Source organism: Pristiophorus japonicus, chromosome 20, assembly GCF_044704955.1.
Source record: "Pristiophorus japonicus isolate sPriJap1 chromosome 20, sPriJap1.hap1, whole genome shotgun sequence".
In the NCBI taxonomy this organism is placed as follows: domain Eukaryota; kingdom Metazoa; phylum Chordata; class Chondrichthyes; family Pristiophoridae; genus Pristiophorus; species Pristiophorus japonicus.
The window spans coordinates 43,386,504-43,402,136 of NC_091996.1; the positions used below are offsets into that span (position 1 = coordinate 43,386,504).

Below are 15,633 nucleotides of genomic sequence, written 5' to 3' on the forward strand. Positions count from 1 at the left end.
CTCTCTCCTCCCCCGTTCAGCCCCACTCTCCCCCCTCCCCCACCCGTTCAGCCCCACTCTCCCCCCCTCCCCCCACCCATTCAGCCCCACTCTCTCCCCCCCCCGTTCAGCCCCACTCCCTTACCCCTCTCCCCGTTCAGCCTCCTCTCCCCCCTGTTCAGCCCCCCCTCACCTCCTCTCCTTCCTCCCCTCCCCACCCTCTCCCTCCCCCTCTCTCTCCCTCCTTCCCCCTCTCTCCCCCTCCACCTCCTCTCCCCCCTCCCCTCTCCTCTCCCCCCCTCTCTCCACCTCCTCTCCCCCCCTCTCTCCCCCTCCACCTCCCCTCCCCCCTCCCCTCTTCTCTCCCCCCTCTCCTCTTCCCTCTCCTCTCCTCTCCCCTCTCCCTCTCCTCTCCCCTCCCCTCATCTCTCCCCTCCCTCCCCTCTCCCCCTCTCCTCTCCCTCCCTCCCCCCTCCCCGCTCTGCCCCTCCCCTCTCCTCTCCCCCTCCTCTCCCCTCTCCCCCCCCCCCATCCCCCCCCTCACTCCCCACCCCTCACTGTCAGAAACACAGAGAGACAGAGACAGAGAGAGAGACACTGACAGAGACAGAGAAAAAGACACTGGGGGCCCGTCCCAGCACGCTGTTGGAGGTCTCCCGGTGCTGCAGTCGGTGAGTAGAAAGTACATTTTTTATTTATTGATTGATTTTTTATTATTTTTTTTATTTTTTTTGATTGATTTATTTATTTATCATTTATTATTGATGATGGCATCATTATTTGTAACAGTGAAGTGTTTAATGCTTGTAAACCCCCCCTGCCCCCCCCCCATCTCTCGTTCCCTACGCCTGATTTATAAGTGTAGGCAAGGTTTTTCTGAGCATACAAAAATCTACACTTACTCCATTCTAAGTTAGTTTGGAGTAAATTTTCGCTGCCTAAACTTGCAAAACAGGCGTAAGTGACTGGACATGCCCCCTTTTGAAAAAAAAAATCTGTTCTACAATGAATCTATTCTAACTCACTACAACTGGAGCAAACTAAATGCCGAGAATTGCAATTTCTAAGATGCTCCATTCTAAACTAGTTGCTCCAAAAAAATAGGAGCACCTCAGGCCAAAACTTGAGCCCTTTATCCTGCCATTTTACCTTATGAATTTAGAACTGTTCTGGGTTTGTTCTCACCCTTAAAAGATTCCATTGGTTTTGCATTTATTGAATCAGTTGGTATTTTGTTCCAATGGACAACTGTGTAAGAAGATGACAAGGTATCAAATACATTTTTAATCACATGAACTGGGAACTACCATAAGTGTTGTCCTCACTACCTGAAACTGGAATAAAAGCTTGATGTCCAGAGAAAAGACCATTTGGCCCATCAGGTCTGCTGGATCTGGAGTCCATGTATGATTATTCTTTCATACATTTCCTCTTACATTGCCAATAACATCACTTATTTTAAGAAAGGTTTCCGTTCCCAATTTCATACAGAGAACAAAAAGCTAACAGTAGTTTTAATATCTCTCTGGCCCTCGGCTGAGCTTCTCAACATATGTTGGCCCCATTCCCTTTTAAAGCCATTAATTGACCTTGAATCTGGGAGTCGATTCCACATGTCCACTATCCTGTGGGATTCAGAAATATTCTGCTCAGTATTATGTTGGTACTGATAATAAATTGCTGCTCATGGAAATCACATAAGTGACCCACATTTTAACATGCTACTAAATAAAATGTCTTTAATATAATGTGATGTTTGTAACCATTTTCAAAACCAGGTACTAGGACACCCTCCTACTAAGCTCTTAAAACAACTGCAGTGTCTTGCAGCACTTAGAATCATAGAATCTTACAGCATTGATGGAAGCCATTCGGCCCATTGTGCCTGGTTCCGCTCTTTGAACGAGCTATCTAATTAGTCCCACGGCCTGCAAACTTTTCCTTGTGTAATTCCTGTCCATTCAACATTACAACTCATTGAAACCCACCAGTTTTTGGTAATCACTGGTTTGTTCTATTATTCATATCTGTACGAGATATGAGCTTTTTTCTGCTTGCTTATTTACAATTAGAACTTCAGCCTCAAGTGCAGTATTGACTTACAGCATTCATTTGAGTTCCAAAATCTTTCTAATTATGGAGCCATTTTATTTAAGGTCATTCATTCCATTTTATGCTTTGAATGTCTTTTTAAGTTCATTGAATTTTTATGTGAAGAAAAGCCAATCTTGCTCGTGTGAAACCTCCATTAATGGAAGTTTCTCAATATACAATTTTCACATACTTATTAACTCCAGTCATCCTATTTCAGTAAATGCTTACACATATCAATAGGCAACATCTCAACCAGTTCAACGTATATCACATATGTCAATAAATGCTCAACATACTAATATGATCAATATTCATTCAGTAACTCAGTCAAACCTCGTTAAAACTATTTCAATTTTCTTCAGAGGGTGGTCTTACAAAGAATGTGATTTTAAAATTGAAGTCACAGAAAAAGGTGGACTAGCTTTATTTAAGAATTGCTCATTATCAGATAAGATGTCAGATAGACTAAAACATAGGGGACATAGTCTCAGAATAAGGGCCGCCCATTTAAAACTGAGATGAGGAGGAATTTCTTCTCGCAGAGGGTTGTAAATCTATGGAATTCTCTGTCCCAGAGAGCTGTGGAGGCTGGGTCATTGAATATATTTAAGGCAGAGATAGACAAGTTTTTGGGCGGTAAGGGAGTAAAGGGTTATGGGGAGCGGCAGGGAAGTGGAGCTGAGTCCATGATCGTATTGAATGGCGGAGCAACTCAAGGATCAAATGTCCTGCTCCTCAAATTTCTTATGTTACGTTTCTTATGGTCTTATGCCAACTGTTGTGGTTGTTTTGGTGAAATGATTGATCTGTGTTCTTAAAGGTACTGGAACTCGTTGCGCAATTTGGTGGTATCTCTGTTGAACTCCATGAAATCTATCATCAGTCTGCTTTTCCTGCTTTTCCTGTTCATTGTAGTCTTCGCCTTACTTGGAATGCAGCTCTTTGGGGGACAGTAAGTCACACTCTCGTACAATATGAATTTTAAACTATTTTTTTTTATTATTGAGAAACCTAACATAATTACAACATAATTCTAAAAGGACAAAGAGTGTTAAAAAAATAAACCTGAAGGCTCTGTGTCTCAATGTGAGGAGCATTCGTATTAAAGTGGATGAATTAACTGCGCAGATAGCTGTTAATGGATATGATGTAATTGGGATTAGGAAGTCATGGCTCCAGGGTGACCAAGGCTAAGAACTCAACATCCAGGGGTATTCAACATTCAGGAAGGATAGACAGAAAGGAAAAGGAGATGGGGTAGCATTGCTGGTTAAAGAGGAGATTAACGCAATAGTAAGGAAGGACATCAGCTTGGATGATGTGGAATCTGTATCGGTAGAGCTGCGGAACACCAAAGGGCAGAAAACGCTAGTGGGAGTTGTGTACAGACAACCAAACAGTAGTAGTGAGGTTGGGGACAGCATCAAACAAGAAATTAGGGATGCGTGCAATAAAGGTCCAGCAGTTATCATGGGTGACTTTAATCTACATATAGATTGGGCTAACCAAACTGGTAGCAATACAGTGGAGGAGGATTTCCTGGAGTGTATAAGGGATGGTTTTCTAGACCAAGCACCAACTAGAGGGCTGGCCATCCTAGACTGGGTGATGTGTAATGAGAAAGGACTAATTAACAATCTTGTGCGAGGCCCCTTGAGGAAGAGTGACCATAATATGGTAGAATTCTTCATTAAGTTAATTCAGAGACTAGGGTCTTGAACTTAAAGAAAGGTAACTTTGATGATATGAGATGTGAATTGGCTAAGATAGACTGGCGAATGATACTTAATAGGTTGACAGTGGATAGGCAATGGCAGACATTTAAAGATCACGTGGATGAACTTCAACAATTGTACATCTCTGTCTGGCGTAAAAATAAAACAGGGAAGGTGGCTCAACCGTGGCTAATAAGGGAAATTAGTGATAGTGTTAAGTCCAAGGAAAAGGCATATAAATTGGCCAGAAAAAGCAGCAAACCTGAGGACTGGGAGAAATTTAGAATTCAGCAGAGGAGAACAAAGGATTTAATTAGGAGGGGGGAAATAGAGCATGAGAGTAAGCTTGCAGGGAACATAAAAACTGACTGCAAAAGCTTCTGTAGATATGTGAAGAGAAAAAGATTAGTGAAGACAAACATAGGTCCCTTGCAGACAGAATCAGGTGAATTTATAATGGGGAACAAAGAAATGGCAGACCAATTAAACAAATACTTTGGTTCTGTCTTCAAGAAGGAAGAAAGAAATAATCTTCTGGAAATACTAGGGGACCGAGGGTCTAACGAGAAGGAGGAACTGAAGGAAATCCTTATTAGTCAGGAAATTGTTTTCGGGAAATTGATGGGATTGAAGCCCGATAAATCCCTAGGGCCTGATAGTCTGCACCCCAGAGTACTTAAGCAAGTAGCCCTAGAAATAGTGGATGCATTGATGGTCATTTTCCAAAATTCTATAGACTCTGGATCAGTTCCTATGGATTGGAGGGTAGCTAATGTAACCCTACTTTTTAAAAAAGGAGGGAGAGAGAAAACAGGGAATTATAGACCGGTTAGCCTGACATCGGTAGTGGGGAAAATGTTGGAATCAATTATTAAAGATGTAATAGCAGCGCATTTGGAAAGCAGTGATAGGATCGGTCCAAGTCAGCATGGATTTATGAAAGGGAAATCATGCTTGACAAACCTTCTAGAATGTTTTGAGGATGTAACTAGTAGAGTGGACAAGGGAGAACCAGTGGATGTGGTGTATTTGGACTTTCAAAAGGCTTTTGACAAGGTCCCATATAAGAGATTGGTCTGCAAAATTAAAGCACATGGTATTGGGGGTAATGTATTGACATGGATAGAGAACTGGTTGGCAGACAGAAAGCAAAGAGTAGGAATAAACAGGTCCTTTTCAGAATGGCAGGCAGTGACTAGAGGGGTACTGCAAGGTTCAGTGCTGGGACCCCAGCAATTTACAATATACATTAATGATTTAGATGAAGGAATTGAATGTAATATCACAAAGTTTGCAGATGACACTAAGCTGGGTGGCGGTGTGAGCTGTGAAGAGGATGCTAAGAGCTGCAGGGTGATTTGGACAGGTTAGGTGAGTGGGCAAATGCATGGCAGATGCAGTATAATGTAGATAAATGTGATATTCACTTTGGTGACAAAAATCAGGAAGGCAGAATATTATTTGAATGGTGACAGATTAGGAAAAGGAGAGATGCAACGAAACCTGGGTGTCGTGGTACATCAGTCATTGAAAGTTGGTATGCAGGTACAGCAGGCGGTAAAGATGGCAAATGTCATGTTGGCCTTCATAGCGAGAGGATTTGAGTATAGGAGCAGGGAGGTCTTACTGCATTTGTACAGGGCCTTGGTGAGGCCACACCTTGAATATTGTGTGCAGTTTTGGTCTCCTAATCTGAGGAAGGACAATCTTGCTATTGAGGGGTGCAGCAAAGATTCACCAGATTGATTCCCAGGATGGCAGGACTGACATATGAAGAAAGACTGGATCGACTAGGCATATATTCACTAGAATTTAGAAGAATGAGAGGGGATCTCATAGAAACATATAAAATTTTGACGGGATTGGGCAGGTTAGATACAGGAAGAATGTTCCCGATGTTGGGGAAGTCCAAAACCAGGGGACACAGTCTTAGGATAAGGGGTAGGCCGTTTAGGACTGAGATGAGGAGAAACTTCTTCACTCAGAGAATTGTGAACCTGTGGAATTCTCTACCACAGAAAGTTGTCGTGGCCAGTTTGTTAGATATATTCAAAAGGGAGTTAGATGTGGCCCTTATGGTTAAAGGGATCAAGGGGTATGGAGAGATAACAGGAATGGGGTAACTGAAGTTGCATGATCAGCCATGATCATATTGAATAGTGGTGCAGGCTCGAAGGGCCGAATGGCCTACTGCTGCACCTATTCTCTATGTTTCTATCAAAATGAAGTGCAAAAGCCCGTAGTGCAAAATACCAGCAAGATTGAAAAGGGAAGGAGAGTTGATGAAATCGATCACAAAATAGTGGGGAGAGGATGCCACGCTTGGGATTTCAAAGCCTGTACATTGTCGGAGTTGGAGAGACTGACGGAGGATAAAGGTGTTGCTTAGTTTTGAGGTCCTCAAAAAGGATAGGGTTCGTTTTATTTCCCAGTCAGAACATGGTCTAGCGAGCAGCCTAAAGGGCCGTGAGGTTGACCGCAAGAGGCTGCCTGGCCATTAAAATCATGCGGCTTAGAGGCCATCAGCCAGGAACCCATGGGAACAATCCCTGGCACAAGGTAAGTGGCTGCGAGGACCTGGGGAGTGGAAACAAGTTCCGGAGCCGTGGAAGCAGAGGTCAGCGGAGGCATAAGATTTCCTTGTGGGGCCGATTCGAACACTACTGCTTCTCCTGGCCCACAAGGAACCGTACAAATTTATTTTTAAACTTATCTTACTGGGCCTCTTCTGACCTTGGCTCCTGTTGCTAGCAGGTTTGGCCTGGCTGGGGATGTCACAACCGCTCCCCATTCAGGCCTCAGGTTAAAATAGCAGTTGGGCCCTGCTCCATTTTAACTGCTCCCACCCAGTTCCCAGAGGAGGGAGAGTTTTAAAATTCCCTCCAATGCATCAATCTAGGACACAGTGCAATAAATCTTAATTTCAAAGCAGTAACCTTTTATATGGATCAGGAGGGGGAAAGGGTATGTGAGTTGGTATATTTCAAGTTTAGGATTCATAGGAAAAAAAAGCGTAGAGATGCTATGCTGGAAGTCTCAAACTAGAGAAAGCCAAGAGATACACTTGAGTTGAACGGATTAAAAATCCTGCTATATAACCACATCTTGGACGTGTGGTATAATCGCAATATTAACACAATTATAAAACAATTACAATACTTTGAGAAGGTTGAATGGGATAGTAGCTTCAGATGGTCGCTTCCTTTCACCAAGTTCAAATGCAGCTCGGGTTGACCGCCTTACATCGCGTGTGTGCTCGAGTGCATGTTCTGAAAAACCACAGAAAATGGTTTAATAGCAGGGAACGAATCTCAGTTCATTAGAACACTCCCAGTTTACCTGCATGGTCTGCTTATCACAGCCGCTTCCATCATCAAGAACATTCAGATGCACCGTTCAACGTTTTGTCTGAGAATCCATTGCTATACTGCTATTGGGACTTGTATTGCTGTCTACAGTCGTACCATAAACCTTTATTAATGTTAAACAATGGAAGCAGAAACGAACTTGCATGTGGTTTTGTTTATCTCTAGATTTAATTTTGAAGATGGAACCCCTCCGACAAATTTTGATACATTTCCTGCTGCGATTCTCACTGTGTTCCAGGTATTTAAAAAAAACATGTGCTTTATTGAGTGAATTACATTCTTTTTAGGTTATTACTGCTATTTAATCGTGCCTCCTTTCTTGCATTGGCTGCTGCATACAATAAGATTGCAGTGAACATTAACAGTAGACATCACTGATCGCAATGACCACAGAGCACTCGTGACTTGACCAAGTTTTCGGGTCTTGCATGCTCACCAACACACTCCGATAATTAAAGTAAATGTGTGCAATAGCCTAGATATACAACATTCATAACATCAAGCGTGGAGCTATTAATTAGACTCTACAATGGAGCTGACCAATGGCTTTGTGCCCAGGGCAAAGGGCAGGACACTATGAATGGTCACAGTGCTCACGGGTTAGCAACGGAAAACATCAGCCTTGGTTCCTGCTCCTGATCACTATCCAGGGATTTCCACCCGAAAGCGACGATGAGAAAAGAAGGGTCAGGGCCGATCTTGATGTCACTGCAGTTGAAAAGCTTGCCAATGCTCACGTGTGAAGAATTTGCGGAAAACAGAGAGCTAGCAGAGCTTGCTGAACTATACCCTACCATAAGTCAGTTCCTGAAGGAGAGGCAAGAGGAGAATAATAGAACAAATCCATTGCAAGAGGAAGAGGTTTGCGGTCAAGGTCTGATAAAACTACATACCTGGTTCTCCAATGCAAAAACAAAATCTTCTACATAGACAAACATAAGTTACGAGCGAGTTGGAAGATAATTTTTTGTGGTATTTGGACACCTCAAATAGTTTAATATAAATTGCCAAGCCATGGTCAGATATTATAGCATGTACAGTACATTAGTGAGGAAATGTAATATGTTATAGTGGCAATTTTAACAATGATCTCAGATCTGTATCTTTCAGCAAGATTGAGGCATTTTTGGCCTTTTACATTCGATATTTTCACGGGTTCCGTGTCACTGGTTACTCCTGTAAATGGATCTGGCATCTGCAGCAATCCAAGTACATCTTTTTTCTGCCCAATATCGAGGCAAACAATCACGAGACCCAAGGACTACAACAGAGAACCTTTACTCTGTGCACCGGCAACTTTTCCCTTTGAAAAGCAGATCAAGATTTGGGCTCTGAACCAACAAGTGCTGTATTTGCATTGAACGGAGTAGTAAACAGTAAACATTAAAATGGAGTGAGATATACACTTCTCTACTCTCCTTGAAACATAAAATAATAATGGCACTGCTCGCTTTCAGTCGACACATAGGGGGTGAAATCTGTCATGTGGGGTAGCCAAGTCAATGGAAACGGTCCAAAATCATTTTCACTTTCCTTTTAGTTGGGCCAGGAGGAGCATTCGTAGAAATTGTTCAGGTCGGAAGTATCCGCCCGCAGGAAGCGTCCAACTGCAATTTCTGGACCATGGCATGTGTCATTATGTATGCTTGGGGTCACTAGCCACCAGGTGGCGCCACTGTCGGAGGTCATTGGGCTGTACGCATGGGTGTGTGGCCCAGGTATAAAAGGCAAGCCATCATGTACTGTAATCACTTTGGGCCCTAATAAAGCAGAGCCAGGTTTGTACCTGTGTTAGTTTACAGTATTCAGTCTATCGCGTTATTACATACATAACATTTGGCGACGAGGTAACTTAAGAACCTTTGCATGCAAAAATGAGCACAATTGGAATTCTGGAGAGATTCGTGGAGGGAGAGGACTGGGCAGATTTTGTAGCTCGCCTGGACCAGTACTTCGTGGCCAACAAAATGGAGGAACCCACTGACGTAGTTAGGCGCAGGGCGGTCTTTCTCACGGTTTGCGATCTGAAAATCTGTGGACAAAAAGAATCTTCTCTCACCTGCAAGTCCAATGGACAAGGACTATGAGGAATTGTGTGCTCTGGTATAGAAACATAGAAACATAGAAAATAGGTGCAGGAGTAGGCCATTCGGCCCTTCTAGCCTGCACCGCCATTCAATGAGTTCATGGCTGAACATGCAACTTCAGTACCCCATTCCTGCTTTCTCACCATACCCCTTGATTCCCCTAGTAGTAAGGACTTCATCTAACTCCTTTTTGAATATATTTAGTGAATTGGCCTCAACAACTTTCTGTGGTAGAGAATTCCACAGGTTCACCACTCTCTGGGTGAAGAAATTCCTCCTCATCTCGGTCCTAAATGGCTTCCCCCTTATCCTTAGATTATGTGACTATCTCAAACCAGAAGAAGGCATCATCATCTCATGATATCGATTCTACAAGCACGTTCGTTCTGAGGGCCAGAATGTGTCGGAATTCGTTGCCGACCTAAGACGTCTAGCTGTTCCGTGTAAGTTTGAAAACGCGTTGGGAGACATGCTGCGGGACTTCTTTGTAATCGGCATCAACCACGAGCTGATCCTGCATAAGCTACTGGCGGCGGAGATGCTGGATTTGAGCAAGGCCATCACGATTGCCCAGGCATGCATGACGACGGACAAAAATGTAAAGCAGATATCATCGAAAAATCGGAACTCAGCAAGTACTGTAAACAAGATTGTATCGTCATTTGGCAGAGCTACATATGAGAAACCTGTGGCTGCCCTAAGTCTGCCAATGGGCATGGATCCGATTTCACCGTGTTGGCGTTGTGGGGGCAATCATTAACCTCATCAGTGTCGGTTTAAACAGTACATTTGTAAAAGCTGTTCGAGACTGGGGCATCTCCAGCGCATATGTCCATAACTGAGCAAGCGTGCTGTGACACACCACGTGGAGGATGATGACCAGTATAGCGCGGATCCGGATATGCAATCCGAGATACCAGAGGAGGAAGTGTATGGACTGTATTCGTTCTTAACAAAGAGCCAAACGATAATGATTAATGTGAAACTTAACGGTGTGCCAGTACCGATGGAATTGGATACGGGTGCAAGTCAATCAATAATGAGCCAGAGGACATTCGCCAAGCTGTGGGACACTAAGGCTGTGGGGCCTAAGCTAAGTCCAGTCAATGCCAAGTTGCGTACGTACACTAAAGAGCTCATAACGGTGATTATTGGCAGTGCAGTAGTCAAGGTGTCGTATGATGGTGCGGTTCATGATTTACCATTATGGATTGTTCCAGGCAATGGTCTAACGCTGTTCGGCAGGAATTGTCAAGAAAAAATCAAATGGAATTGGAACGATATCAAAGCGTTCTCGTCGGAGGATGATCCTCCATGTGCTCAAATGCTGAGCCAGTTCCCCTCGTTGTTTGAACCAGGCGTCAGCAATTTCACGGGAGCCAAGGTGCAGATCCACGTGGACTCGGATGCAAGACCCATCCATCATAAAGCTCGGGCGGTTCCGTACATGCTGAGGGACAAAGTCGAAATCGAACTGGACAGATTCCAGCATGAAGGGGTCATATCACCGGTCGAATTTAACGAATGGGCCAGCCCCATTGTTCCTGTGTTGAAGAGTGATGGCACTATCAGGATTTGTGGAGACTACAAGGTTACGATCAACCGAGTTTCGAAACAGGATCAATACCTGTTACCGAAGGCTGATGACCTGTTTGCAACGCTAGACGGTGGAAAGTCATTCAATAAACTGGATCTGACGTCGGCCTACATGACACAGGAGCTTACGTGCATCAACATTTATAAAGGACTGTTTATCTACAACAGGTGTCCTTTTGGAATTCGCTCGGCTGCAGCCATATTTCAGAGGAAAATGGAGCATCTACTGAAGTCTGTCCCTAGAACCGTCGTGTTCCAACATGACATCCTGGTCACAGGTCGTGATACTGCCGAACATCTGAACAACCTGGAAGAGGTTCTACATCATCTGGACAAAGTGGGACTGAGACTGAAACACTCGAAGTGCGTCTTCATGGCACCGGAAGTCAAATTCCTGGGGAGAAAAATTGCTGCTGACGGCATCAGGCCTACGGACTAGAAAACTAAGGCCATCAAAAATGCACCCAAGCCTCAGAATGTGACGGAGCTGCGTTTGTTCCTGGGTCTACTCAACTACTTCGGTAATTTCCTACCTAGATTGAGCACTTTATTAGAGCCACTGCACATGCTGCTAAGAAAAGGTGATAACTGGGTTTGGGGTGCGTCTCAAGACAGAAGTTTTGAGAAAATTACTAATCTGCTTTGCTGTAAGAAGCTGCTGGTACTTTATGATCCATGTAAGCATCTAGTATTGGCCTGTGAATTTTCGTCATATGGAGTTGGTTGCATGTTCCAACAAGCTAATGAGTCAGGTAAACTACAACCTGTTGTGTATGCATCTAAATGTTTGTCAAAGGCGGAAAGAGCCGACAGCATGGTAGAAAAAGAAGCATTAGCCTGTGTGTATGGGGTTAAAAAGATGCATCAGTACCTGTTTGGTTTTCGGTTTGAACTGGAAACAGATCACAAGCCACTCATTTCATTGTTTTCGGAAAACAAAGGTATCAATACCAATGCATTGTCCCGCATCCAGAGGTGGGTGCTGACATTATATGCCTATGATTATGTAATTTGCCATAGACCTGGCACCAAGAATTGTGCCGATGCACTGAGCCGTCTGCCGTTGCCCACACTGGAGGTGGAGACACCACAACCTGCAGACCTACTGTTAGTTATGGATGCTTTTGAAAGTGAAGGAACCCCTGTCACGGCTCAACAAGATAAGACCTGGACCAGCCAGGACCCGATATTTTGGTAGTGAAACATTGTGTCCTTAGTGGTGATTGGTCTGCCATACCCAAGCAAATCGGTGATGAGACCAAACTTTACAACCGTCGCAAAGATGAACTATCCATTCAGTCAGATTGTTTACTGTGGGGTAATCATATTGTTATGCCTAAGAAAGGCAGAGATAAATTTGTACATGATCTACATAGCACTCATCCTGGTATTGTCATGATGAAAGCCATTGCCAGGTCTCATGTATGGTGGCCTGGAATTGACTCTGATCTGGAATCATGTGTGCATCAGTGCAAAACTTGCATGCAGCAAATAAAGCACCAGCGGAATTGCCGCTGAGTCTGTTGTTGTGGCCATCTAAACCATGGTCCAGGATCCACATCGACTTTGTAGGCCCCTTCCTGGGAAAGAGGTTTTTGGTTGTGGTGGATGCATATTCCAAATGGATAGAGTGTATAATCATGTCATCCAGTACATCCTCAGCTACCATCGAGAACCTTCGTGTCATGTTTGCCACTCATGGTCTGCCTGACATCGTTGTAAGCTACAACGGACCTTGCTTCACTAGTCTGGAGTTTCAAGAGTTCATGAAACTCAATGGCATCAAACATGTGATGTCAGCACCATTCAAACCTGCATCTAATGGTCAAGCAGAGCATGCTGTCCAAACCATCAAGCAGAGTATGAAACGTGTAACTCAAGGTTCACTGCAGACTCGCTTGTCACGCATATTGCTTAGTTACAGGACAAGACCTCACATGCTTACGGGTGTCCCCCCTGATGAACTATTGATGGAGAGGGCTCAAGACCAGGCTCTCTCTTGTCCACCCTGACTTGAACGATCATGTTGAATACAGACGTCAAAGTCAGCAGTGGTACCATGATCGCGCTGCTGTGTCACGCGACATTTCTGTTAATGATCCTGTGTATGTACTAAATTATGGTCAAGGTCCCAAGTGGATCGCCGGTACTGTTACGGCCAAGGAGGGTAACAGAGTGTTTATCGTCAAGCTCAAGAATGGGCAGACATGCAGGAAACATGTTGATCAGATAAAGCTGCGGCACACGGATGAACCGGAACAGTCTGAGGAAGACACAATCAGTGACCAACCAATCTACCCTCAGTCATCAGAGGACTCCGCTGCCATCAATGAATCTGGACTTTCAATCCCTGACATGGTTATTGCTGCTCCCATCAGATCGGCTGCCCAGCCCCCAGTCATAACTGACTCAGAACGCTCGCCCAAGGCTGGAGTTGAACTGTGACGATCAACTCGGGAGCGGAAAGCCCCGGACCGTCTCAATTTGTAAAAAGATTGTTACCAATATCTTAAAGGGGGATATTGTCATGTATGTATGCTTGGGGTCACTAGCCACCAGGTGGCGCCACTGTCGGAGGTCATTGGGCTGTGCGCATGTGTGTGTGGTCCAGGTATAAAAGGCAAGCCATCATGTAATGTAATCACTTTGGGCCCTAATAAAGTAGAGCCAGGTTTGTACCTGTGTTAGTTTACAGTATTCAGTCTATTGAGTTATTACATACATAACAAAGTGAACATGGGTTTTAATTCTTATATGCTGCTTTTTGCAATACAAAATACAAATTAAAAGTTCAACTTTAAAAAAAAACACACATTTTGATGGAGAAAAGTTGAAGGTTACTTTTCTATACTTAATCTTGATTTAAATATTTTAAGTTTGCAGATAATTGAAGCTTTCCATCAGTAATGTAGATGGTACATGTTAATGAAGCAATTCAATCTATTCTTCTGTTATTAATTGCGCAGGTCTTGACAGGAGAAGACTGGAATGCAGTTATGTATTTTGGAATCGAATCACAAGGAGGAGTAAAAAAAGGAATGTTTTCATCTGTTTATTTTATTATCTTGACACTGTTTGGCAATTGTATCCTTTGAAACTTGGTCAACACCTCTTGTAATTTGGTGGGTCATAAATTAATCTTTACCTGTTGGCTACCCGTCACTGCGGAGAGTTGCTGATCCTCAATGCAGCTGAATGGCGTAAATCTGGACAAAAGCTGATGATTAGTGCCTTGCTGTCAGAAAATGTTCCTTCTGTTGGCTGAGCTGTGAAGCAACTTCAGCATCACAAATCCTGAATACATGTGTCCCCCCCTACTCACTTCCCCTCTCCCACCAAGCAACCGGAGCATGTGAGGAAATGAGTTAATGAATGGACAAGATGGGAGAGTGAAATGTGTTGTGGAGGGTTTTGATACTCTTTTAACTTTGACCTTAAAACAAATCTATTTCCTTAGCTTTATCGTGAACAGACACCCTTCTCAATGTCTTCTTGGCCATTGCAGTTGACAACTTGGCAAATGCACAAGAACTGACAAAGGTTCGCACTTCAAGTCATTCTCCTCCTTGTAAATAAATGTTTTGTGGTGAAACACAAATGATTCCTCTTGGCCCTTATCATGGGCTGGATTTTAGCCTTTTCCGTTTTCAGGGTGAAAACGGAGGCGGGGCAGGAAAGATACTGGCCGGGAATAGGTTCTGCTTTAATAAGAAATTTTCGCCATCTGGGCCTGCGCCAGGGTGCACAGCGCGAAGAGAGGCATTGTACAACTTTCGAGGCGCAAAAATGGGAAACAGACAAACTAAAGTGCCGGGCCGTGTGCGCTCCGAGAGAGAGGGGGGGGGGGACCTTAAAAAAAAAACACAAAAACATTCCCAAAACATTGCCCACGCCACCACAACACAAATCACAAAAAACATTAAAAGAGCAAACCCTCTCACTTACCTTTACAGCACTTTACCTTCCTTACTGCCGCCGGCCTGGCGGGACCGCTCTGGTTTCGCAGGCGGTCAAAGCGAGGGGCGATTCCAGGTGTACGGGTCGGGTTCGAGTCAAAACTCGGACAGCACAGCTCTTCCCGACGGTGCTGCTAAGCGTCGCTGCAAAACCCGACCCGAGGATCACGACCGGACGCAGGAGACCTCGCCATCCCATTTCACGCCAAAAGACCGGAAAATCCAGCCCATTTGTGCTGCTTATACTGGAATAGAAAACAGCATCTTGTTCTGTTAAGGAACACTTTCCCTTTTATTAAGGAACAGAACATTTTAAATGTGGAAAATGCTTGCTTCCTCAGACACTCGGTTAATAAACCAAACATTACAGAAACAACATAATTAATTGCACATCACACATAATGAGTTTATTCCTGTTATATTCAGCTCAGAAGCTTGTCTGACACAATTGAATAGTACAATTATAGTCATTAAATGTGAGTTGTTTCCATTTCCAACGAAAGTGCGTCAAACTAATGTATCCACTGCAGAGATGGATGCAATGGCAACGAAACGTTTCACCTCCACGGCAATTGCTTGGCACACCTGTTGTCAGAGGGTAACTTGTCAGGAGACAGATGTCAGGAACTTCCAGATAAACAGAGGGAGAAAGTGAAGAGCATGAATCGTTCCTGCACACAATCTCGCAGTAGGCTTAAATGGACCTTCTGCTCACATTGTTCATATATCAAGCACGCTTTTCCCTGCCTGTTCAAAAATGTTCGCACGCAGTGAACACTCGCTTAAAACACACGTCTGTGTTATTTGTTTAAAAATTGCAGTAAGTCACTTGACCCTC

The 15,633-nt window shown here is 44.0% G+C and overlaps 1 protein-coding gene across 1 annotated transcript in view; it reads left to right on the forward strand.

Moving 5' to 3' along the window:
- LOC139232507 (probable voltage-dependent N-type calcium channel subunit alpha-1B) overlaps positions 1-15,633 on the forward strand; it is a 958,198-nt gene that overhangs the window by 730,265 nt on the left and 212,300 nt on the right. Inside the window, exons 16-19 of the mRNA XM_070862825.1 lie at positions 2,894-3,025; positions 7,322-7,394; positions 13,806-13,923; positions 14,312-14,379. Coding sequence (XP_070718926.1) covers positions 2,894-3,025; positions 7,322-7,394; positions 13,806-13,923; positions 14,312-14,379 — 391 coding nt within the window. The remainder of the gene's footprint in view (positions 1-2,893; positions 3,026-7,321; positions 7,395-13,805; positions 13,924-14,311; positions 14,380-15,633) is intronic.